At 36.5% G+C, this 26,680-nt stretch overlaps 1 protein-coding gene and 1 pseudogene across 3 annotated transcripts; both read left to right on the top strand.

Annotated features, from left to right (window-relative positions):
* The first annotated feature begins 1,286 nt into the window (after positions 1-1,286).
* Positions 1,287-26,472, top strand: SLC35B3 (solute carrier family 35 member B3). 3 transcript variants are annotated; one of them, XM_059399412.1, is made up of 12 exons: positions 1,308-1,398; positions 3,147-3,272; positions 5,006-5,141; positions 6,708-7,001; positions 9,325-9,446; positions 13,000-13,154; positions 14,425-14,532; positions 18,785-18,882; positions 21,525-21,617; positions 22,025-22,136; positions 24,750-24,819; positions 25,846-26,472. In XM_059399412.1, exons 4-12 carry the CDS (start codon positions 6,801-6,803, stop codon positions 25,994-25,996), a joined length of 1,110 nt encoding a protein of 369 aa, XP_059255395.1. In that variant the 5' UTR covers positions 1,308-1,398; positions 3,147-3,272; positions 5,006-5,141; positions 6,708-6,800; the 3' UTR covers positions 25,997-26,472. The 3 variants fall into 3 exon arrangements, with proteins under 3 accessions (XP_059255394.1, XP_059255395.1, XP_059255396.1); XM_059399413.1 differs by lacking the exon at positions 3,147-3,272; XM_059399411.1 differs by lacking the exons at positions 3,147-3,272; positions 5,006-5,141 and having other exon boundaries at positions 1,287-1,398.
* On the top strand, positions 15,294-16,320 carry LOC132018477 (protein arginine N-methyltransferase 1-like; annotated as a pseudogene).
* Positions 26,473-26,680: the final 208 nt, after the last annotated feature.

Here is a 26,680-nt window from a genome sequence, read left to right as displayed (position 1 = left end):
CGTTTACCTTTTCTTGTATATCCATAACTCCTTAAGGGCATGGAGCCCATACTTGTAATTTATGGATTATGTATATGACCCATGCATATGCCCATTTAATAGGAGCTCAATAAATGTTGCCTGAATGCTTTTAAATCTACATTATTTAGGTAACAGCATGGCATCATTAAAGGCTTTGTCATTTACTGTTTCTTTAGGAAATTCAAATTCTCTAAGTCTTAATTTCACCACTTATAAAATGCTGGTAACACTGGTCTTAAATAATTAGTAAGGATTAAATAAAAAAGCCAAGCCAGACTCACCACTTATAGTAAACATTATCTGCTACTCTTATATAAACCCTCACATCCAATACAAAATACAAGTGCTGCCCTTCCTGTATAAGTCCTGTGACATTTTAAAAGCTACACATAACTGACTGGATTCTAACATATATATATTAACCCAGTCTATCGCTTTCTGGCTATCTAAATCATGCACTCAAAAATGTCCCGGCTTCCTTGCAGTAATCTTTGCCTTCCATGTCATTTTATTGTTACCTAAAAATATCACAGCTATCCCACCGTGGTGTTTATCTCAATAAATCCCAGTGATTGTAGATGCAGCCCTCAATGCAGGATAAATGTTTATAGTTTTGATAGCTGGTAAAGCCATGGGCTTTACATTCGGAGCAGTAAGTGGCATTGTCGAAACAATGCTGGCAACATTCGTGTCACATTGCAAGGCCTGGGGTTGCTGTAGCTACGAGGTGAATTATAATGTCAGAAGCAATCCAAGTGCGCCTTCAGTCCACCTTCACCAGAAAGCAGGCGCAAGTCAGGCAAGAGCATGAAACCAGAGACAGGTAGAGGGACCATACCAACTCATCTGGATCGAGAAAAGGGAAGAGGGGAGCCAAGGGTTTCTAAATCCAGATTCAACATTCTCCACTAGACTTCCTTCTCCAAGTCAGCACAGGGCCATTGCATGGTCTCCTGCGTGGTGGCCCACCGGGTGCCAGGGCCCAGGGAGGACTAGGCCTCAGCAACCCGGAAAGCTGCAGAGGCTCAGAGACCAGCAACGAGCGAACACTGATCGGAGGTTGACAATTCCCCACCCGATCGACGTTCACGGCTCCTACGCCATTTTCAGAGGCTGCAGAAGCGCATCCCTCGCACCCTCAAGCTCACTTTGCGCTCTTCCCGCGTTCGGGAGAGGAGAGAGCATGCGCGAGAGGTAACCGCGCCCCCGCCGCCGAACGGCCCCAGACCGGCGAGGGGGCGGGGCCGCGCAAGTGCGCTCGCGCAAGGAGACACGTAGGCGGAAGTGGCGCGCGCGGCGCCGGGGATGCGAGCACCTTGCGAGGAGGCGGCGACCGCTGTGGAAAGTGCGGGAGTAGGCGGAGAGGAGAAGCAGGAGGTGATGGCGACGGACTTGGGGAGGGGGAGCGCTCCGTCTGGCTGGCGCCACTCGGGCTGGGGTCACCCTTTCAGGTGACATACCGACTCTGGAGTAGATGTGTGACCCCCGGCCCTTCGCCGTGTTTGGGACCCAGACGGCCCCTCTCCCCAGAGAATCTGGACGTAGTTTATCTTCATCAATAACGGGCCTGAGGGATCGGGATGGAAGGCACCGGGGACTTCGTATTTTAAAGAACGGAAACCTACTGGCTGGGTTTCTGGGGAGGAGTATGTCCTCCTCCTCGCCCCCTTTCCGCCCTTTGGCTGGCTAGAACTCCCTGAGGTCCCCGTCCGTGGACTCTGAGGTCACTTCCAGGAGGGCCTTTTAGGCTTAGAATAAGGGGCCTCCGGAGGACTGTCTGTCGCCTGGGTTCCCAGGGCTGTATCTTAGTTGAGAGCGACTTCCGGGTTCTCTGTTAGGGTTCAGGTTACTCTGCCGAACATTTCATTTGTAGTGCAAGGTGATTGTTCTTGCCAGGTTATTAAGCCTAGGTGATAAATTTCCACTGGAAGTATGCAAATTTTCCAGTCTGTGCAGCTTCATTTTCTCCCCCACCTCCCCCCCCCCCAAGAAATACTGAAAGAAGGTGGAATGCTTTGGTGTGCTCGCGGAGGGTTTTTTAGTGTTGGGTATATGCGCTTCTTCCATGAGGACCTCAGATGTTGAGAATTGGTTTTTGGAGTAATGCTTTCCTAAGTGAATTGGGGTAGTTTGGAGCTTGGAAGAGAGAGCTACAGCAGCATTTTGAAAATAATTTACATCAGTGTTTGTACTTAATTTGTACTTAATTTCTTAATATATATCAACTCCTAAATTTAGATTTTATCCCTTGAAAAAAATAGAGTAACCATCAAGAAGGAGCGCACGGTTTCTTGAACTTCGTGTAATGAAGGGTGTACAAAGACATGAGACCGACTCTTGTATTTCACTGTTTTATAATCACGACCCATAGGTCACAATATTTAGAGTTCACTTAATTTATATATAGTGGCAAAGTTATTTTATTTGTAACATTGAGTGTGACAAAATACAGAATCAAGTTTGTTCTGGTTATTTACGCTGTGATGACATGATTTCCTCATATTCTTCCCTTTTGTAGTGGGAGACTTTTCTTCTGAAGATTGGAAAAAAACTAGATTAAGACATTAATTGAAATAATTTTGACTTAAGTAGGTCATTGTAAGTCAGTGTTACCACCAGTTATTTATAATTTTTAAATATCAATATGCTCTAGAAATTGCTGCCTTTTTATTCCAGTTTAGCAGTTATTTTGTACCCCCAAGTAACATTAAATATCTGTGTTGACTTTAGGAAGAGGCCTCATCCAGTGATTCACACCTGTGGGTTTTTTGTTCTTAGTTCAAGGGGTTATTGTGAATTCCTAAAGCAAAGCAAATTAAAGCTCCTTTAATTTGAAAATAGTTTTTATGCTTGATTTTAGTTTTCCTGCACCAAAAGGGCATTGGCCTAGTTTCTTTAGTTGTTGATTAATATCCATCGTTAGTGAAATGGAAGGCATGTGGCAAGCATTAAGGATCACGGTTACCAGGTATCGGAGTTCACAGCATCATCTGTCACGTGAACTGACCAGTGATGTTCTGATTAATAAAAGTGCATTCTGAATGCAAGGCCTTGTAGGGCAGATTTTCTGGTGCTGGTGCCTCAAGTAAGCAAAGGAAGTGAATTTATTTCCATGTTCATTTCAGATGCTTTGTGGGAAATTTCAGTGGAGATGTCAATATTTTGGCACAGATATCCAAGAAGTAACAGTGCTGAAGGGATTTAACTCTACATGTCTGGCACAGATCTGCGACTCCTAAGATTGCTAATAGGTGTGTTAAAAGCAGCAAATTGTCGGAAAGGGGCAGGATGCTACTGACTGAATGGTGCTTACTAAAGTGCAATAGAGCCCTCCATTTCATATCTTACACTTTTGCTATGTGTGAAAATATTATGAAGATGGTCTTGTCTCTTCCCTTAAAGATGTCATAAATTTGTGAGAGAAGCAGACCCCAAAACAAAAAGTTAGGCCATTCTGATCTAGGTATTTGTAAAAATCTTTATAAAGTGCTATGAGAGTCCAGAAATCAACCAGCTTATAATTTGTAGGACTTTAATCAGAAGTGAGGCATAATGAGCATTCATGTTAAGTGTGAAAGAGGGATTGGAAAGGGAAGAAGAGATTATAAACAGGCTAATCTAGTAATCTAGGCAAGAGAAAACAGCTGCTAATGGTAGGGTCAGAAACAGATTCTTGGTACATTTATGGATGTAGAGTCAACAGGAATGTTGGCAAAATATAGAATGTGAGGAAAAGAAAAGAGTCTAATAAGTTCCAGATTTTTTGCATCATACCAGTAAGTGACATTGGGACTATATGGAAGAGCAGGTTTGTTTGGAGGAACATAGTGAGTTCAGCCCTGGACACTTTTAAAATAAGTTGCCAGTGGAACTCATGAGTAGAAATGCTTTCAAAGAAGCATTTGGAAATGGAAATCTGGATCCCAGAGGAGAAGTCTGGGTTGGAAATCCGGATTCATATTTCCAGCTGCACATCAAAAGGGTGAGAATCTGTGTCAGCAGACCATATCACACTAGCAGTAGTTAAAAAAATTGAATGGCATCCAACATTAGTGGTCTGTCTTACTATATATTCTAGGCACTTTTACATTCATTTCATTTAATCCTGACAAAAACTCTACCATAGGCACATTTTTTGTTAAGTTTAGGAGGGTTAAGTAACGTCTGCAAGGCTTTTCAGCTATCAGTATCAAAACTGGTACTGAACTCAGATCTGTCAAAATCTAACCCTGGGGAAAGGCTTCTCATTATGGTAGCTGTAATTTTATTGGATCATTACAGTGTGCCAGCCATTTTGCTAAGTTACAAACACCTCCAGCAGAAGTTGGGGGAAGGGGATAAGTTTTTGATACTAACAAAAGTAAGAAAGAGGTCTTCTAGAAGTTTTATTTATCTCTCTATGTAAATAGATACACATTTGCACATTTCTCCCAACCTCTCTGTTTTCTATACCATTTTTAGTTTTGCTCACAAAGTTTGCCAGCACCAGAGTACATTTGAAAAATCAGTTTGGATAGACAGCACGTGATTGCAGGGTGGAGTTTTGAGGACATCCAGGGGAAGGGACAGTTTATTTGGTTCATCAGAGTATTTGTGCGGAGTATGTGTGCATATGCGCAGAGTATGCCAGATACCAAGGATGCCGAGACAAGTAAGATTTGAGTCTTGCCTTTCCAGTGCTCTTCCCTCCCAGCTCAGGGAATTTAGGGAGGGTATCACAAAGGAAGAAGCACTAAGCTTATTTCAAATCCTGAAAGAAGACATTGGGCTGAAAGAACATCATGAACGCAAGGCAAGGGTATTTGAAAGTTCATGGTCTTTTTTAGGAATGTATTTTCAGGAATGTATTAGTAGTTCATTGTGGGCAGTTTAAGGCTTGACTGGAAGGGGTGGAGGGAGGAGATTTATTTGAATTGTACTCTGTATCCATGCCTACGCACATGGAAAGTAGTTACTCCAGGTTTTTGTTTCTTCTCCATTCAAGATCATGTAAAGCATGGTTTATAAGGAAAGTCAAATCTGAAGGGTATCCTGCAAGATGACTTAAAAAGTCTTAACTCAGAGATGTCTGATTGAAACAGTGTGGGAAGGAAGAACAATATATAAAGAAGAAGAAACAGGTAAAAGAAAAGAAATAGAGTAAAACTTGTTAAAATTATGCTTTTTCTATTTAGAAATTGGCAGGTGCCCTGTAAAATAAGTGTTCTTTGATGCCTGAGTTAGTTACAAGTTGTATTCAGAACCTTGATCCCAATTTAAATTACTGAAGATAGCTTGCTTAATCTCTATAAACAGCAAAGGAGAAGTGATCATGAAGAAGTGATTCTAATTCTTGCCATTTTTAAACCATCATGACAGTTTCTTTTAAAAAAGACTTCCAGATCTGTCAGAATTATCCTTCTCTATCCTCTTTCCTCAGCTATTCTAAATTTTAGTTCCCATTGGGATTGTAACAGATAGTAGGTCTTTTCTAGGAAGATAATATTTTCATCCTCAGGTGGTTCTTTGTCATAATTCTTCACTCTGTCTTCAACCTCCACATGGAACTCATTCTTTCGTGTTTATAAATCCAAAGTGAAATGGACAGTCATCTATAGGACCCTCATGTTGTTGTTTTTTGTTTTTGTTTTTGTTTTTGTTTTTCACAGACTAACAAAAAATGATGTTTTCCGGCCTTTTATAATTCCAGAGGCTTCTTTCTTATATTTATAAAATATAATTTTATATATTTCTTTCTCATATTTATAAAACAGATGTATTGAGGTAAAATTGTTACACACACACAAAAATTGCATGTTTAACATACACAATTTAGTGAGTTTGGACACATGCAGGTATATCTTTGGTACCATCACCATAACGATCAAGGTAATACACATTTGTCACCTCCATAAGCTTCCATGTTTTCCCCTTTGTGTGTGTGTGTGTGGTTAAGAATGTTTACCATGGTATCTGTCCTCTTAACAGATTTTTAAGTGCACACCACTGGGTTTTTAACTGTAGACACTATGTCTTATTAGTAGGTCTCTAGAACTTACTCATCTTACAGAACTACAATTTGATACTCATTGAACAACAGCTCCCCAAAGACTTTTTAAATTAAAATGATTGTCTCCAAAGGAAGAAAACTTTTACTTTTAACCTAAGAAAGGCGGTTGATAAAGCATATTTTTCTTTTTGTTGTCTCTGATAAATCTAGCTTTTCTAAATAACTTAAGTTCTTTGAGTTTATTCCAAAACATCATTAACAAATACATTTTACGGTTGACTTGGTATTTAAAGGAGCATCAGCTCATTTCTGCAAAGACTGACGTTAATGTTGAAGATGTCACTCATAAACTATCATGGATAGATAATTACAAATGATATCTTTAATACATACAAAATCCATAATAAAAGTATGTTTACTTCTTTGATGAAGTAAACTCCAAGTTAGCTTTTGATTTTTGCTGTGGAAATGAGAATGGCATATATTTAGTGGTGTATTGGTCTTTATCAGAGAAGATAAATTGGAAAGTAGACATTGTTTTTGGTTGCTTGGAAGCTTGTATGGAGGAATTAATATATTAATATCCAGAAAGAATCAGATTTTCCTATATAATTCTTAAAGGGTGATGTGAAATATTTGGAGCATAATATCTTATGATCCAAATGTTTTTGCTTTAATTGCTTATTTCCTTCTTTAGGACTTACCTCAGCAAGCAAAAGAAACACTGAACAAAGGAGAGGAAACCAATAAAGATAATTTTAGAAGCACTGAATGCAGCAAAACAAGAACAATGGATCTCAAGTTCAACAACTCCAGGAAATATATTTCTATCACTGTCCCTTCCAAAACACAGACAATGTCACCACACATCAAGTCAATAGATGACATTGTAGTACTTGGCATAAATCTCAGCAGATTTAACAAACTTACTCAGTTTTTCATATGTGTTGCTGGAGTTTTTGTATTTTACCTAATTTATGGATATTTACAGGTAAAAAATAGTTACCTATTTATAAGATGCTATTTGTAACAGTTGAGGTCAATATGGTCATTACTAATAGTTTTGTCCAAGATAGTTTTCTGCATAGGATACAACTTTATTTGCATTTTTGAGTTTTATAGTATAGAAAAAGTTAGTCTGCTACTTTTAGCAGGGATCAAAATTTCACAGTTAAATATTTCAGATGGGGAGAAGGGAGCAGAGACAAACTTAAAAAGTAAAATTATGAAAAAATTTGAAATACGTTAACAAAATGTAGGTGATGATTGTACCCATGTGTTTCTAAAAGAGAGTGATTCAAGTATTCAGTGGTATTTTGGAACATAATTCTCCAAAAAAAATTGAATGATAATGCAAAAGCCATAATTTAGTTGGTTGTTGATTCTTGGAGCTCAATAATAAAAGATAATTTTTTTTATATATAATCTACCAGTATTTCATTTTTTTTTACCAGTATTTCATTTTTTTTAATATAATTTTTTTATTTTTTATAAACATATATTTTTATCCCCAGGGGTACAGGTCTGTGAATCACCAGGTTTACACACTTCACAGCACTCACCAAAGCACATACCCTCCCCAATTTCAGAGCACTAAATGAGAAAAACATGCAGCCCAGAATACTATATCCAGCTAGGGGGTGGTATTAAAAGATAATTTTTGCAAAAGTATATGAGGATGCTATATGCTTTTTCCAGGAGTTTCTTTTTAATCCTGTACCATCTGAATTGCTTTTTTTAATGAAGCACCTGTTGTGTTCTCATTCTTTTTACCTTCCTCTTCAAATCTAATTTTGTCAGAACCTTATTTTTCTGTGATTTTTATTGGTGCAAAACATTTCTGACATTGCTACAAATTGTCTTCTGTTTGTATTATGTTACGGGATAGTTGTATACCGTTGACTAGCAGCAAATTCCTGACCTTCAGGAACATGGGCTGGATGGGTGAAGAGCCAGGCTAGTGTAAACAGAATGTTTGGGGACTACTTCTTAATTGTCAATTCATTAGTATTTTCAGCCATTAACAACTTTGCTTTTTTAGGCAGCTTTCTAATGTAAGAAAACTTTTTATAATTCAAGAAATGGAAATAGATGTGTTTTGTTGAGCTAGTTAATATTTCTGGTATTGTTTAGTGTTAATCAGTTAAAGTGATCTTAAAAATTATCGTACTCTTTTCCATTGTCCTGTAGAGATGTAATATAAAAGGAAGTATAAATAAAGAAAACGGTAGAATTGACTGTTCCTTAGATTGTAAAAATTCTATAAGGAGTATTAGTGTAAAACAAAAACTTGATTTAAAAATCTTAATATTTATAAAAACTAATTACCCCACTGGCGGATGATACAAAAATTCAGATATCACAATGAAGAACAATGAAAAATAGTAAATTTTATCAAACACAGGTTTTAATTTCTTGTTGAGAAACTTCTTTTTTTTTTTTAATGCCATTGTTAAAAAATTTGGGTCAGAGTTAGCCATTGCCAAAAGGAATATGAAGTAGAAATTTACAAATTTTAATTATCTTTTTCTGTTTGATAAATTGTCGGATTTTAATTTATAACAATGCAAAGCTTTTAAAGTTAAATAAACATTGCTTTTACTTTGTGAAAACTAACACTGCTAATAACTCTTACATATAATAGCATATTAAAATAGTTTAAAGAAAATGTCGGTTAAGCCAAGTATTGGAATACATATTACTGACTTGTTAATGGGTTATTAATAATTAATGTAAAGTTACTTCATAATATAACATTATGTTTGACAAAGTAGCCATTTCCTTTACATGTAGAAAATTTTATATAATCTGTGGCACAAATATTCCAAAAAATCACATTATTAGTTTGAACTGATTAGATTCCTATAGAAAAACAAGTCTGAGATAATAGACTTCTAATGAAATATATTTGTTATACAGTAAATGAGTCTTTGAACCAACTATCTTTCTCATTGTTGGGGCAATTCTTAATTTTGGCAATCTTTTTTTTTTTCCTTTTTTTTTTTTTTTTTTATTTTGTTGTTGTTGTTGTTGTTGTTGTTCTTAAAGAAAAGCCTGGGATAACATTTCTTCATAGTTATCCCTCCTTCCCTTTGCTTTTCTCATCTGAATATCTAACATCAGTTCTTCAGAATGGCCTCCTGAACTTCTCTGATTTTACGAGAAGCCTTGAGATTTGGGTGTTTTTTTGCTTTTTATATTTTGTTGTTGGGGGTGAGCCTTGGGTTCTTTTTAAAATGTTGTGTTTGTAGGAATTTATTGTGAGGAAATTGATCTGTCCCAGAATTTAACAGTATTAATACATCTTTTGACAGGAATTAATATTTTCAATGGAGGGTTTTAAGTCCTATGGCTGGTACCTTACTTTAGTACAGTTTGCATTTTACTCCATATTTGGCCTAATAGAACTTCAGCTTATTCAGGACAAAAGGAGAAGGTATGTGTTTTGTTTTTATTTTTTTAACAGATCATTAATAGTAGTTAAATTCTTTGTTTTGTTCTTTGGGAATATGGAGTATCTTATACATGAAATATATGCATTTGCAGTTAAGACATATCAAATACCCAATAATTTTTATCAGTATAATCAACTTAAAAAAATATTAAATATAGTTCAGTTGTACACTGAAAAAAGTGGTCTCTCTTTTAGTGTAATGTTATCAGAAAAATGTGGTTTAGGATCAAATTATGATAAATATATCTTGAAACAAAGTATTCAGATGTACATACGTGTTTTTATAAATTTAACTGAAATGAGTGTAATTACTAAAAGGTTTACAGTGCTAAGAAAGATCAAAGTGGTGAAATGAACGATCAATGTCACTTTTATAGTGGTTTTTAAAATGCATGATTAATATTTTGTGGGATATATCCTGTTTAACATTGTGTTCTTTATAGTGTGCAGTCACTGAGACTGCATGTTTAGACATCAGAGAAGCATGCTTTTTCATCAGAGCCAAAGGAGTTTGTTGACAACATTTTACATTAACTATCTAATTTGAGAAATATCTTGAAATACTTTTAATGGTACACAGAACAATATGCAATAAAAACTTGATTATGAACAGGAGGAGGTTAGGAAGTTGAATGTACCTTCTTAGTAAATGTCAGTGTGGTTATCCTGTCATACCAGGCTCTAAGATGTGAATATTTCATGTAGACACTGAACAGTTTAAATGCAGCAAGGAACTATAATACTGATAGCCTGTCTTCAATGATAGAAATGTTTAGTCTTTCAGTAAAAATAAAAAAATACTCACAGCTACTATTTTTCTTACAAAAATGTTTTTGGTATTTGTCTGAAGGTAACTGTAAAATTTTAAATATTTAAGTCTGTCATAGCAGTATTCCTTCATAGTTCTAATTTTGCCTCTCAATCTCTCTTTATTGCCAATAAATTATTCTAGCAGTGATAGTAAAAAAAATGTTTGAATCTGAGGTTAGCGTCTATATTATTTTCATGCTCTGAAGCTGCGGTACTCGGCCATATAGGTGATAGAATAATTAAATATATCTGTCAAGACTAATGTATAAGAAAGCATGATGATTCATTACCAATTGCAAACTGCTGGACGTCTGTTTCCAAAGTAAAATAATCTAATGCTATCTTTATAAAATGGAAAGCAACACAAAGATCTATCTCCTTTAAAAAAGATACACCTCTGGGGTGCCTTGGTGGCTAAGTCAGTTAAGCATCCTACTCTTAATCTCAGCTCAGGTCTTGATCTCAGGGTCCTGAGTTCAAACCCCACACTGGGTTCCACACTGGGCTTGGAGCCTACTTAAAAAAAAAAAAAAAAAATACACCTTGCTTGCATCTACCCAAATGAAATAGGGAGTGAGTCTCCAGCCATGTTTATCCCAAGCCTTAAACCAGATAACCATAACATTTTTTTTTACCATAACCATATTTTTAAAGATAAAATAATTTGTGTTGATTTAAACATAAATGAAGGAGAAGAATTTACAGACATATAATAAATATAATTATGAATTGAAACTTTTTCATTTCCAAGGCACATTAAAAAATATTTTTAGAAAAAGCCTTTAAAGGTATGTTACAGTGAAAATATGCTAAATGACATATTTCTGAATTGAAGTGGCCTTGCTCTTTAGACCTTTAAGTAGCCAAACTCTTTGCTTAGTTTTCTCTTTTTTTCTTTCTTTTTTCCTATGTTTATATGAATACTATATACTTGAAAGAGTAAAGGATTTGAAGTCAGAAAACATGTATTTGAGTCTTGGCATGGCCTCTAATTAACTCTCTTTAGACCTCTAGGGAGTTGCTTAAATTCGCTGACATTTGAGGATCAAATGTGTAATGTGCGGGGGGTGCATTGTAAGCCTTAACACCCTAAATACACGACTTGTTATTTTTCACCAAAGTTACCTTGTAACTTTATTATTACTTTGCATGAGGTTTTAATAAAGGAGATCTGTCACATTGGTTGTAAAGGGGCTGTTGAAAGTCACAGCCCACCCCCCTGCCTAAAGAAGTAAGAATTTGGGATACTAAATAAAACAGCCACGCGGCACTCAAGAGGAAAATGATGAATCTAATGTCCTGGTCTCACCAGTGGCTGAACACACCGCGAGGACGACTGGGGTTTTCATGCATCTATACAGCAGGTTGCTATCAGAGTTTTGACCCTCTGAATATAGGCCTCCTGAATTTTAGGTTCCTTTTCTTTCTACCCGTGGTTGTTACTTCTATAATCACTATTCCTTGTGATTTTTTCTGACTTGAGGCAAAAAAAAAAAATTTATTTTCTGGCCACTGTGTGCAATTTTTGTCTGAGGAAATTGGACCACTCTGACTTCTATCATTATTGGAGGAGCAGTGCTGTCCTTCCTGATGATACCTCACTGAGGATTAAGCCCCACAGATGGCGTAGAAATCCTTGTTTGGGTAACACCGATGCATATGTGCATGCCAGGTTATTTCTGCATGGACTTTAAATGTTAACTAGTGTATTAGTAGTAAAGTAGGAAAGGCCTCAAATTGAAATATAAGTGGAAAAGATATATTTTAATTGAATTTTCCAGTAAATTATTTTGCCTTATATCTAGCCAAATAAAAAAATAAGGAGGAATTTTGTTGTCTTGATTTAAATGTGAACACAAATCCCAAAGTGGAAGCTACTTCCAAGTATGCAGCATAATCTGATTATGTGAATAGTACTTCATGTATTAGTCACACCAGTGTTGTACAAGATTATTTTAGACCATTAAATATCTTGTCAAAGTGAGCATATGCTTGCAATAATATTGCAAAATTCTGAAGATGCCAAATTAAACACCCCTTTAGGAAATTCAGATAGAACCAAAAGTAGTGATTTGGGATCGTGAGGAGAGAATCAGAATCTCCATCTTGAAGAGTTGATTATTGTAACATCTTGTGGAATACAGAGTTAAAGTTGACATCGTGGTAATAAAAACCATGTTTAGAGTTTTAAGCTGCCACTCCAGAATATCTGTAGATATTCTGCTCAGGTTATTTTAGCAGAAGGGCTGAATGTATTTTTCCTAATGCTAGATGGGAACATTAGGAAACAGAACAACAATTTAGAAGTTGAAAATTAGTTAAGGTGCCTTTTACTGTTATGGGGGTCAATATTGTTTAAGACTCAACTCTTTTTTCCTAAATTTAGTCAAGATAGTTTTTATATATATGGTAGAACGGCTGTTAAAAAAAAAAAAAACTTCTTACCAGCATTTTTTTATATACCATCTGGAAGAATCTATGTAACTCTGACACGATTTTTTCACACAATTGAAAGTTCTCGCTTGTGATTGATTAAATAAGGGTAAATTGTTGTTTTTACCAACATTCTTTCATATAAGTGTGATAACTTTTAAAATAGTGCTATTTCACCAATAGTGCTAGAAATATTCAACAGAAATTAGGCAGTTACACATTGTAAACACATTATCTTACAGTAGTATGAATTGGGTCCCAAAATGAAGATTTTAAAAATTGTCTTTTACAGAATACCAGGAAAAACCTACATGATAATAGCTTTTCTAACTGTGGGTACTATGGGGTTATCAAATACTTCCTTGGGCTACCTGAATTATCCTACCCAAGTCATCTTCAAGTGCTGCAAATTGATTCCTGTTATGCTAGGAGGAGTTTTTATTCAAGGTATAGTAATGATATATTTTCATACTGTTTGAAACTAATAGGATATGTTATGGCATCTAGCATTAGGAAAAACATTAAACTCTAGTTAAATATTTTCAGTAAACATTCTCAATACTAGAACAGTTCTGAGTGACATCTTATAAAAATAAGGTATTATAAAAACACTGATACTTCTGTGATATCTCCTAGTATTAGAAATCAGTAATTCGGATTTAAGAAAGATAAAAATAGTATTTTATTATTTTTTTTCTTTTAATCTGGAATCTACCACATTTCCAAAAATACTGTGTTCATGTATTAAAGGCATAGCTCAGAAATACCTGGAAAACCCCCTTTTTCAGCTCTTTCATTCTTCTGCTCCTCAGGGCTCCTCCTTCTCCCTTCATTATACAAATGGGCAATTCTCACTATGAAGTAAGCTTAACCTGAGCAGAACTGCTTTTTTACCAGGTCTGCTGGCTTATTGGCTTCCTAGATCCCCAACTAAGTTACAAGCTATGTGGAAAAAGGAGTAAAGAAGAAATTCTAATAGCAAGTCGAACAAGTTTTTGTTATTCATGTCATTTTGTTATTCATGAGAAATACTTACATTGATAATCAAGGGCCTTTGTATCACTGAAGTTCTTATACAGCCCAACTTCATTTTTTAGATTTGATGCCTGCCCACAGAGGCCCTCTAATGAAAGTGTGTCTGCTGGCTACTTCACATATAATTTTAGGGTAAATGTTCATGCAGGAAAAAGTACTGACACAAATTCCCATTAAAAACCACATGCATGTATAATATTTCCTTAGCGATCCTTGTGAAAAAGTTACAGTACATGATTTTATTGAAATGTGGATACACTGTAACAGGTTAATTCTCACCAATCTAGATTATGGTAGTTGTAAACTTAAACAGTTCTATAACCTGAATAATTGCTCTGGTTACTTTGCAAATGTATAAACTATAAGAAAATTAATACCTTCTATTATATATGAAGTAAAGGAGGCACTCGTGTCCACAAACTCTAGTCTGTTTACTCACTCTCATAACATGTAAAGTAGGATCTTCTGTCTGACTTACAAGGACATGTTGGTGCTCACTGGTCATTAATTCTCAGAAGCCCTTCTTCTGTGACTGTCTCAGGCGTTGATCTAAGTGTTCTTCATACACTTTTGACTTTGGGTATAAAGAGCAGATCCTGCTCAACTTGGTTAGACACATAGTCTAAAACTGTGCCAAGTGGGCATTTGCGTAATGAGCTTGGCTTTCATTTATTTGACACAGGGAAGCGCTATAACATTGCAGATGTGTCTGCTGCAGTATGTATGAGTCTTGGCCTGATATGGTTCACCCTCGCTGACAGCACGATTGCACCTAATTTCAACCTGACAGGTAAGGGAAATATTTGGGCTCCTGGATTTTGCAGGTATTTTGGTTTAAGAGTAAGAACTTTTGCAATTTCGTAAGAATTTCAAAGGATGGTGTGACATCTGTGATTTTCATATCTAACATAAAGCTTTCAGACTTTCCATATAAGATATAGTAAAAATATTATGGTCCTGGCAATGTAAGAGTTATTTTTAGTGCTCTTGTATTTTGACCTGACAGGAAGTTGTTTGGCCAGTCAAAATCTGCGATTAGGTGCCTCGTAGAGAAATTTCTCATGGTCGGAGCTGGAAGTTTACACATGAGTTATAGACAAATCACATCAGTAACTTTTTATTCTCTTTTTTTAAAATTGAAATTGTACATTTATTTGTCATTGTTTTAGCTGAAGAGGGAAAGTTATGTTATATGTTAATACTGAACTCTGTGCTCTAAATGTGGTTAGAATCTAAAGTGCCTGAACTTTCCACCATGAAGTTACCTTACAGTGTGCCAGATAGACCTTTGTAAATAAAATTTAGATTCTTCACAGACAGAATAGGTATTATAGTATATTTAGAACTAAATAAGTATAAATGTGTTACAATAATTGTTTTTATTCTAAAGACCTTGAAGAGAAATTATTATGTGTACAATATTATCATACTTACATTACTGAGTTTTATTCATAAGCTTATTATCATCCCATCTACTAGCCTGACAGAAACAGTATTTAAAATACTTAGGTGTTGGAAGGGGCCTCTTTGGGCAAGAGGAGGAGTAGGTATGGATGAAGATGGCGGCACCCAAGGCAACAAACTACATCATGGAGGTCTCCTGTAACCAGGCAGAAAGCAGCAAGAAACCCATGGCTGAAGACGTGATGATGACATCCAGAGGTTATTACTTTGATTCCTGTGCTCACTTCGGCCTTCAGGAAGAGATGTTGAAAGATGAGGTGCACAGCCTCACATACCAAAACTCCATTTCAGAACTGGCAGCTCTTTAAGGACAAGGTGGTGTTGGATGTGGGTTCAGGCACATGGATCCTCTATGTTTGCTCCCAAGGCTAGAGCCCACGAGGTCATTGGGAACAAGGGTTCCAGTATCTCTGATTATGCGGTGAAGATTGTCAAAGCCAAGTTGGACCACATGATGACTGCCATCAAGAGGAAGGCGGAGGAAGCACTTTGGTGGAGAAGGTGGACATCATTAGTGAGTGGATGAGCTATTGCCTCTTCTATGGATCAGTGCTCAGTGAGGTGCTCTGTGCTCCAGATAAGTGGCAGGCACCTGGTGGCCTAATATTCCCATACCAAGCCACTCTATATATAACAGCCATTGAAGACAGGCAGTACAAAGATGACAAGAGCTACTGGTGGGAGAATGTATATGGCTATGACATGTCTTATATTAAAGATGTGTCCTTCAAGGAGCCCTTGGTAGATGTGGTGCACCCCATGCAGCTGGTTACCAAGGCCTACCTCGTAAAGGAGTGGGCATCTACACTATCAAGATAGAAGACCTGACTTTCACGTCTCCAGGGCTTCTGCTTGCAAGTGAAGTGGAATGACCTGTGGCTTACCTCAATATCAAGTCCCTTGCTGCTGCAAGAGGACAGGCTTCACCAGTCCCAAGTCCCTGTACGTATGGTGGAGCAGTATTCTACATGGAAGACTACCTGACAGTGAAGACTGGTGAGAGCTGTGGCACCCCTGGCATGCGGCCAGTGCCAAGAATAATCATGACCTGGACTTCACCATTGACATGGACTTCATGGGCAAGCTCTGTGGGCTTTCCCCTAACTGTTGGTAGCACCCAGTTTCCCCCATCCCAGCCAGGCCAGGCCTGCATGGGCCCGGGGCTACAGCCTTCTAAGGCAGTTTTGGGCTTTCCCTTCCTCCCTTCCATCTCAGGGAGTTTTAGGGGTCTGGGCTGGGAAGGTCACACCGTGACTGTTTTTCATAATTTATGCTTTTATATGGTTGCATTTATACCAGTAGATCCTCAGCAGGGGGGAAAAAATAAAAAGGTGTTCAGAGAAACTCTGAAAAATGGGAAAAAATTCTAATTATTCATGAGAAGAAAAGTATTACATAAAGAAAATCATTTACATCAGCTTTGTTGTTCTTTCCAAGAATCAAAACTTTACTTACTGGCTATGAGTCAACCTTCTTTATTAACTTTCTTAACCAGGCTAAGTTAGTGGATTTAAATGTAACCAGTATAGGCTCTTGGAGCAACCCTTTTGACAACCAGAAGATTCTGGTGGAACCTATTACATCTCTTTCAATTTTGATTGTTCAGAGTATAAGTGATCACTACTTTGATGAGGTTTACTCTGGAAAGCTTATAGTGATAGATGTGTCTGACATGGCTTAGATTTTTCAGGAACACTTCATGTCAGCAACACAAAGAGGAAGACTGTATATGAAAACTGAGGTAATTGACTCTTTTTTTTATGAAAAAGTAGTTTTAGAGAAGGCACAGAATTTGCAGTTAGAGACATGGCTTCCAGTTCTGTTCAGGTCACTTAAAATTATAATCATGGGTAGATTGTCAGACCCCTTTATGCTTCCCTTTTAAAACAGAGCTAAATGATGATAGCTTGCCTTACACAAGGCCAGTGGGAGGGTTGACTGAAGTGATGAAATAATAGATAAGAAAGTGTATACACTTGCTGCGCATGGGGGACAATGATGGAATGAGGTAGTGACAGTAGTCCTGCAACTTCTCACGGTGATGTAGTGTCAACCCATTCTGACTCCCCAGGAAATATTTGGTAAGAGAATTGAAACTTAATAGTATTTCATCATTAGGAATAACTGATGAGCACTTATCACAGCCCCTAGTCTGACAATATATTATCTAAAAGAGATTGGATTAACTATTAAGATGGTTACTTAAGGTAGACTTAAATAAAACTTTGAATGTATAAAGTGAATATATCAGAATTTACTTATTCAGATAAATGTCTGCCTTTAAATATTCTCTTCAGGGTGCAGTTCAGGTATTTTTACACCATTGTCATTGCTCAGAACATTTTTGGAATGTCTTCGAATGGCCTGTTAGTAGCGAGGATATTGTATTCAGGGTCTTCAACAGAAGCTTGTCTTTTTGTTTTGACAAATTTGATATTTGAAATAAGGAAAAGAGCATTCAGAATCAAGTTTGGTGGATAAAAATGTATGATTTGATAATAAATGCCACAAAGTGAGATGATCAAAAGGCAAATTGAAGAATAAGTCTGAAGACTTGAAAGTTCTCTATTAAATGCATACACGTATATTTTTCTTCTCCCTGTAATTGCTTATACCTTGTTAAAAAATAATGCAAAAGGGAAACTTCCTTAAATCCCATCAGACTTCTGGAGGTAACCAACGCTGCCTTTTGTTCTTTCTGTAAAGCACCATGGCTGGTGACCAGGGTCCCACACACTTGCCGTTAACAGCCTGCTTCTCAGGTAGACATGCTCATTTGCATGAGTGTTGATTTCCAGCTTTGTGTATGCCAGTTGTACCTATTCCAATAACCATGTAATAATATTACTTAAATTGTTCAAAAACAATTTGAAGAAAGACAGAATAGTTTCTGTTAAGTTAATTGAAACAGTTTGGTTGACTCGTCAATAAAATCACTAGGAAACAACTGTAAAAAAATATCATACAAGTGTGAAAGAATTCTTTCACTTTCACCCAACTGAGAAGTTCCTGCATTTTCCATGTGCTTTTTAACAGAAACAACTAGGAAAGCATTAACAATGTGTGTTGCAAGTGTGGTTTATACAGAGGAGAACGTACATAATTTAAGTTAGGACCCGTACTGAGAGAAAAGACCTTGGCAACTGTGTGCATGTTCTTGAGTTCTAAATGAAATGATGTTAGTAATGTAGGTAACACTTTTTATGATTTCCCTCCTCGTCTGATTTTTTCAATTAACCGACTAACTGCTAGTTCCAGTAGTGCTCCCAAGAATTTCTTCTATAGTTGTTTAATACAGTATTCCTTTCAAACATTCCATCCTACTTAAAAGCAGAACTATTATTTGATCTAATAGGGAAACAAAATAAGCCTGAATATAATTTATTAGTGCCGGTTACTTGTGTTTTTAACATATCTGTGGCCATTACAGCTGTTGTAGATAAAAATCAACTTTTACTGAAACAGGGTGATTTAAGATCTGCTTTTGTTTTTTTACCCCAATTAAATCTCTGATAAATCTTGATTGTTGTTCGCCTATTTAAATAAAGAGGTTGTGTTTCTCCTATGCTTTCTTAAAGGTGTGATCCTTATTTCCCTGGCACTGTGCGCAGATGCTGTCATCGGAAATGTTCAAGAGAAAGCTATGAAACTGCATAATGCTTCTAATTCAGAAATGGTAAGTACCCCAGCGCTTTTTCTTCACAGCAGATAGACGCAGAAGTGGTGATGTGTTTAACCTGATGAAATAGTTATGGTATTAAGGACTTGTATGGCATTTTTAAACTAGTTTGTCGTCATCATTTTCGTAAAAGTAATACATTAAAACATCATGAGAACTAAAACGTAAAGGTACCACTACCCCTGCCAAGAGCTTATTGTATAATATTTGATAAATTTTTTCATTTGTAGGATATTTTTTACATATTAAAAATTTGCTTTCTTCATCACTTTTCTCTCTTTGTATTTGGTATTGTTTTCCATTTAGAAGTTTGTCATTTTAATGATTCCCCCTTTTCTTCATGGGTTCTGACTACCTATTATGATTGAAAAGGGCTTTCCCAACTTTGAAGATTTAAGAATTTTACCCATGTTGTCTACTCATGTTATGATTGCCTTTTTAATTAATTTTTTGTTTGTTTGCTTGTTTTTGTGTTTTTATTTTTTTGTTTTAAAGAGTGAGAGAGATGAGGGGGTGGCATATGGAGAAAGGGAGAGAGAATTTTAAGCAGGCTCCACTCCCAGCTCAGCACCTGACATGGGACTCAGTGTTGTAACCTGAGACTGACCTCACCAAAATCAAGAATCGGACATTTAACCAACTGAGCCACCCAGGCTTCCCTAAATAAGTCTTTGATCCAACCAGAACTTTAAAAAACTTTCTTCTTTATCTATCTACTTGCCCCAGTATCATTTATTGAAAAATCTACTTTTCCAGCAGAAGGGCCTTCTTTATCATATAATGTATTTTTTTAAGATTTTATTTATTTATTTGATAGAGATCACAAATAGGCAGAGAGGCAGGCAGAGAGGGAGGAAGAAGCAGGCTCCCTGCTGAGCAGAGAGCCTGATGCGGGGCTCGATCCCAAGACCCTGAGATCATGATCTGAGCCGAAGGCAGAGGCTTAACCCTCTGAGCCACCCAGGCGCCCCATCATATAATATTCTAATGGAGGATTCAGAGTAGTATTCTTTTGAATTCACTTCTGCACCAAAACCATATGATGACAGCAGCTTTATCATACATTTACCATCTGCTAGGACTAGCCAGGAATATTCCTTTTGTTTTTTGAATATTACTACCATTAGTTATTCTGGGCTATTCAGATCCCCCAAATAAACTAGAAAACACCATTGTTAATTGTGATTAGTATGGCATTGAACTATAAGTTAAGTTAGGGAGAATGGCATCTATACACTTGAGTCTTTTTCAGTTCAAGAATAAGGTATGATTGGGGCACCTGGGTGGCTCAGTGGGTTAAGCATCTGCCTTTGGCTCAGGTAATGATCTCAGGGTCCTGGGATTGAACCCCACATCACCCTCCTCCTCTCTCTCTCTGCCTGCCTCTCTGCCTACTTGTGATCTCTGTCAAATAAATAATAAAATCTTAAAAAAAAAAAATAAGGTATGACTTTGCTTTTATTCAAGTGGCTTTTTTTAAATGTCCCTTAGATTCTTATTAAATTTTTTTCATATAAATCCAACATATTTCTTATTGAAGTTATTGTTAGGGGGTTCATCTTTTTGCTGTTGTTACTGCAAATAATGCCCTTTCTTTCCTTACATCTTCTACCTGGTTGGTATTTGGATATAGGAAAGTTATCATGTGTATGTGTACATTAATTTGACAGCCAACCCCTTGCTAGACAGAGAGCATACCACATGAAGGGTATATAGGAATGGTGTTTCCTGTTACTTTGTTTTGTCAGCAGAATGGGCATCTTTAAGGAGTCTTTAATCTCGGTCAGAAGTTTTCTTGAAATTCATCACCACTCTTCCTAGATGAGGAATCAAGAAAGTATAAGTAGCTAGAAAGTTGCTATAATACAGTGGTTAAGTGCTTAGAGTCTGGACTAGGATTGCTTCATCTATATCCTAGCTTTACAGTTCTCTTATCGGGGGAAAATGACTTATTATCTCTAAGTTTTAGTTTCTTTTATCTGCAGACTGAGGATTGATCATTTAAGAGTGTCTAACTCATAGGCTGGCTGTGAGAAGTAGGTGAACTAATTCATGTAGAGCGTGATTAGCACATTATTATTAGCATTATTAGTACCTGACTGGTCACAGGTGCGCAAGTATGACGACAATGCCCTGCTGATTGTGCATAAAAGGAGTTTAAGGAGCTGGGCTAGAGAGATTGTAGGAAAACTGAGACATCCAGCAATAGGTATGCCCCTGCTTAGTTTCATTATCTGTTAATATCTTTAGAAACTTAATGTTTGGGTTTTCTGATGTTTAATAAGTAGCTTGGGAGGTTTTTTTGTTTTACGTGTGTTTTTGGAACCCCAGAGTTCAGATGTGGTTTAAATTCCGTAAGCAAGCCAGGCAAATAAATGAATATTATATAACTGTATCCATGGAAGGATCAGTACTGCTATGTTACAATGTACGTAAAATAAACCTAAACTTTCATAAACAGGCTCAGTCATTATCTCCAGAAAGCTAAGCCATATCGAAACAATGATGTCATTTAAAAACGGTTTGTTCTTCAGATTTAATTGAGTAGATTAATTGAGCCATATATTGTGACTCCTTCATTTTCTGCCTTTGGTTTGATAGCATTTTTCTTATCCACTTTATTTTTTTATCTACCATAGGTTTTGTATTCATATTCAATCGGTTTTGTGTACATTTTATTGGGATTGACATGCACTAGTGGATTAAGCCCTGCAGTAACATTTTGTTCAAAGGTAAACACTAATCACATTTTTAAAAATAAACATCTCCCATTAAATAGTTCCCTCTGTATTTCTTGTTCAAAAAGATTATTTTTTATGTAATTTGATAACTCCTTTAATATAATATATGCAGATCAGAAATTATTTCAGAAATGAAATGATTTGTATTTAAGCTTACTGTATCCTTTCTTTACCCTGTAAGTTAATTTTTAAGCGATTCATAATGTAAAAGTTGGGGATTTTTAATTTCATCATTGTTTTCCATTAAATCAGAACTAAATAAGAATCTTTGCTTTACTGAATTGTTGAATGGCTTATTATTGCTCAGGAAGTTGATTAAAATCTGTAGTTTTATTTCATTTGTAATACCTCAGGGTTTGTTTTGCATTTTCCTAACAGGCTTTTTTTATATGTTGCAGAACCCAATTCAGACTTATGGTTATGCTTTTCTTTTTTCCCTCACTGGGTATTTTGGAATCTCCTTTGTTCTGGCTCTGATTAAAATTTTCGGTGCACTTCTTGCTGTAACAGGTAGGAATGATACACCTGCTGAGATTATGAAATAATCATTTAAATTTTCTCTGATACTGCTTTTCAAAAGATACGGGCAGCATCTGCTCTGCATTAAAAAGAAAATTGTTATATTTTCATCAATTTATTTTTTGGCTTATGGTGTTTTAAAATTCTAAAGACAATGATGTTTCCTCATAATTTTTTATTTGAAGGGTTAATTTTAAAATCAAATATATACATTTATCTAAATAGTAACTTTTAAATACATTAGAAGGACGTTTTATTAAAAAGTATGATGGGCTGAATATCCTCAGAGAAAAAGCCTGCTTTTGTATGCACTTTTAATTTACAACTGAAAACTCCCATTTTGATGCACTTAAAGTACGGCAGGTATATTTTAAACAAAGTTTTTTGGATGGACCTTTCATTTGTACACTTTCTAGGGAATTAATCAGATTATCCTTTCTAGTCCCTAATAGTTATCATGCACCTGCCTTATGCAGGAACTTTGGCACTTTAGAGGAATGGGGGTTGAACTGGTTTTGCTTTGGAGGAGTCAGGAAAACAGATGAGGGGCTACAGATGAAGCCCCATGAGGAGGACAGATGACTCCGTGTGCTAACCTTATAGCATTTGCCCAGTGAATGGTCCAGATAACAAATGCTATCGGCCTCTTCCATATGGAGAGAGCCCTGAGTGAAACCCAGGATTGGGAACAGTGTGGCATTGCCCTGAAGGGCGCTGGATTGAGATGTCAGTGATGTTTAATGACATGTCACTTGGAGAATAACTCTCTCCTCTTCTCTGGGCTTTATTTCTCTCTTGTGAAGAGACTGGGTTGGACTTGACCATTTCTATCAGAGATACATAGGACTTACATTATAATGCATACATGCATTAGTCATTTACCTGATTTTAATATTTCATTGTTTTAGGGGAATAATACTTCTTCTAATACTACAGCGTCAATTAAGCAAAGGAATAAATACCTCTCTCTCTATAAAAGTTTATTTGCTTCATAACATTTGTCTTTACTTACTCACATAGGATTCCCCTTTTTACTTATTTTATGACTCCCCTTTTTAAAGTTTACATTGCTAACGGTAAACAGAGGACATGTCATTGTAGATCAGGCTGTATCCACAATCTCTCAAGTCATCTCATGCTACCAAGAAAGGTTGCAAATTCATATACTTAGCTTGGGTTCCAGTTTTGCTCATAAGATAACTGTTCAGAAAGGGTTTGATGTCAGTTGATATGTATTGATTAAACCCTGTGATTGGTATAAAAAATGTGAGATGCCGCCCTTACCTTGAAGGTGCAGGCAGGTTTATTTCTGTCTCATGTAGAAGAAATTCAGCTGTAGTAATAGTGGCCACATGCATATCTGTTATTATGTACCAGGAGCCATTGTACATGTACATATTCATTTTGATCTTGCAATAATCCCATATGTTATTGTTCCATTTTACGAAGGATCGACTGAGGCACAGGGAGGTGAAGTGACTTGCCCAGTGGTCAACCAGCTAGTAGGTTGCAGAATCAGGATTCCAAGCGAGGCAGTCTGGCTCCATCCTGTGCTCTTAACCCACATGTTATCCTTCCTCCTGGCCTGGTGTGGTGGCATCACACTCATTAGGAAACCAGGCTTCTTCTGTCTTCTCTGCCATCTTCATCGTCTTTGCACGCAGCAGGATGGGAGAAGATGGACACACCTTTCTCTTTATGGAATTTTCCTAGAAAGCACACTTCCTAGAAATAGCACTTTTGCTCTTTCTTTGGCCCAGATGTTGTCACATGTCAACACCTAACTGCAGAGAAGGTGGAAGGTATGCCCGTAATAGGGAGTCCATTTTACTAATACAGAAGGAAAAACAGATTTGGGGAATCAGGCTCTGACACATTTCCGAAACCGATTCTTCATTTGGAGTTCATTTCTTTATGCTTTGGATAGTAAGTGCCAGGAGCTGTAGAATCCAGAGATAGAGGATGACTAAGATGAGAAACTAAGTAAAGCTCAGCATCTAGAGGAGGAGAGCAACTCATAATGCAGAGTGGGGCAGAAGACATGATGGAGACATACTGCCAAGGTCCTCTCTCTACATGGGTGGGACCGGGAGGAGGGTTTCAAACCTGACGGCAGACTTGAAGGTCAGACTTAAAAGGTAAAAGTCAATACAGATGTGTAAAGAGGACCATAAAGATTATTCATGGCGTTACCCAGAAATGACCGTGATTAAGATATTAGTGTGTGCTTCAGCTTACTACTTTTAAAGATTAGCCCCTGCTCTACCTAATCATACATTCCTTGGGAAAGCCTATCTTTCCTAACAGACTGAGTGTTTTTAAGGGATGACCTGCCTCCCTAGTGTCATGGCCTTTATCAAGTACTTACTACAGTTGTTCTTAACATTTAACCGTATGATTTAATGTCTATACCCTTCTTAGACTGTAAACACCATAGCAGCAGCAACAGTGACTTTCTGTTTGGTTTTTGCTTTCCATCGTTTTCTTGGCGTGTCGCACAGATCTGGTACAAAGTAGGGTCTGTAAATATTTGTTGAAAGTAATTTCTAAAATATTACCAAGATGGTAGGCACATTCTAAACCAGCCTTTTTTTCTTCCCACAGTGACAACAGGAAGAAAAGCCATGACCATTGTACTTTCATTTATGTTTTTTGCTAAACCATTCACATTTCAGTAAGTACTTTTTAATTCAACAAGTTTCTCTACTTGTAGATACCTGGTTTCATATTTCCTCCTAAGCAGCCTTAATTTCTTAAAAAAAAAAAAAAATGTGTTTCATCTAGAGCCCTAGTTTATTGATGTGTCTTCTGCTATTTCAAAAATTTAATTATTTTGAAGAAATCATATTGTACGTTTAAATTGCCTAACCAGAGTCCCAATGCGATTGTGACCCCATTTCCAATATAAATGAATGTGAGTGATGTCTTGAGATTAAAGGATTCCACCTTGCCCTGATACATACACACATACATTTGAAACCATTTATATATACGCATAGTTTTTAAAGTTGTTATTTGTCATCCTCTCCCACAAAGGACTTGAGGTAGAGAATTATGCTGTAAGTTTATTTAGTTTATGGCTTCCTATAAAACATTGACTATTTTCTCAATTGTCTAGTATGCGTTTGAAATCGTATCATTTAAATTTATGCTGCTTAATAATTGAGAAGAATCAAACCTAGAAATTATTATTGTGTAAGCTTAAAAATAACCACAAGATAAATTTCAGTCTGTATTGTTTTCTATAAATTAGTTTCTCTTTCCCTATATGCTAGGTATACATTACAGCAATCTATGTCAGTTCCCCTACTTTCTCAGCATGTGCAACTTTTTATCTCCTATGTGCTACCCAACTGGGATAAACCTCTGGACTGCCATCACAGATTGACCTACTCGGTGCTTTAAGTGTACTCTTAGACTATTGATTAGGACATGGACTTGAACTTGCTGTTATCTTCAAAGTTCAGATGACCTACATTTAGGATTTTGTAAAGTCTCTCTGTAGATACTTAACATAAATGAGATGGAATTCTATCTAATCTGATCTAAAAATACCATTTTTTTATTTTAATGCCATTGTAGGCCTCCGATAGCAAAATTTTATTTTATTGCAGAATTACTGTGAACTTATCACCAGTTCTGTGGTTAACAATAAATTGTTACCTCGATACTAATATTTTTTCCTTCTTTCTCTTCTTAGGTACGTGTGGTCTGGTTTGTTAGTTGTCCTTGGTATATTTCTCAATGTTTACAGCAAAAATATGGATAAAATAAGACTGCCATCACTATATGATCTGATAAACAAAACAGTGGAAATGAGGAAGTCAAGGACGTTGGCACAAACTGTATAGGCAGTAATTCATCCTACCTAAAATAGAATTCTAAGGGAACAATCATCAAATAATTAATTTTCCAAAGGGAGTGTTATAAAAACCAAAGGATCTGAAGGCATGCTCTCCGTTTGTGGATAGGTCAGCTATGAAGTCAGCCTCTTTCACAGAGCACTTGTTTAACTGTTTGACTTCTGAAGCAGTCGAGAGAGCCGCATCTGCCACACCTTAGAATAAAATGTCAGTGTGAAGGACTAATTCTTAGCATTCTGTTGAGAATTTCACTGGAAATGGACCATGTTGCAAAACTAATTGGATATCATCATGACATTTCAAAGAAATTGATATAGTAATATCAACTGAGATTGTTTGGTCTTTGTTCCTTTTGCTGGTATTATTTAAATGATTCTCTGTTATAAGAGTGAACACATGATTTAAAGTCTAGAAAGAATAACTTCATTATAAATAAAAATTATTCTGTGATTTTTTTAAATAAATATGTTGTTAGAAGTTTGTTATGAAGAGGGAAGTGAAGCCTTTTTGGTAGTAAGGCTTTATGTAAACTTCAGACCTTAGGCTTTTCTCTGATCATTTAAAAGTATTCTTTAGAGAAAACATGATTTAAGTTTTCTGTGGAATATAGACCGTCTAACAAAAGGAATCAGCACCCTGCATCCTGTAAGTATGTATCACAAGAAAAACTTG

The sequence above is a fragment of the Mustela nigripes genome, chromosome 5 (genome assembly GCF_022355385.1).
Source record: "Mustela nigripes isolate SB6536 chromosome 5, MUSNIG.SB6536, whole genome shotgun sequence".
NCBI classification, from domain to species: domain Eukaryota; kingdom Metazoa; phylum Chordata; class Mammalia; order Carnivora; family Mustelidae; genus Mustela; species Mustela nigripes.
This window is presented reverse-complemented; position numbering and strand designations above follow the sequence as displayed.

Coding starts and splice junctions, on each gene's coding strand:
- SLC35B3 (XM_059399411.1), top strand. CDS start 1,327: ATGCGAGCACCTTGCGAGGAGGCGGCGACCGCTGTGGAAAGTGCGGGA. Junction 7,002..9,324: donor TAATTTATGGATATTTACAG/GTAAAAAATAGT, acceptor ATCTTTTGACAG/GAATTAATATTTTCAATGGA. Junction 24,820..25,845: donor GCTAAACCATTCACATTTCA/GTAAGTACTTTT, acceptor TTCTCTTCTTAG/GTACGTGTGGTCTGGTTTGT.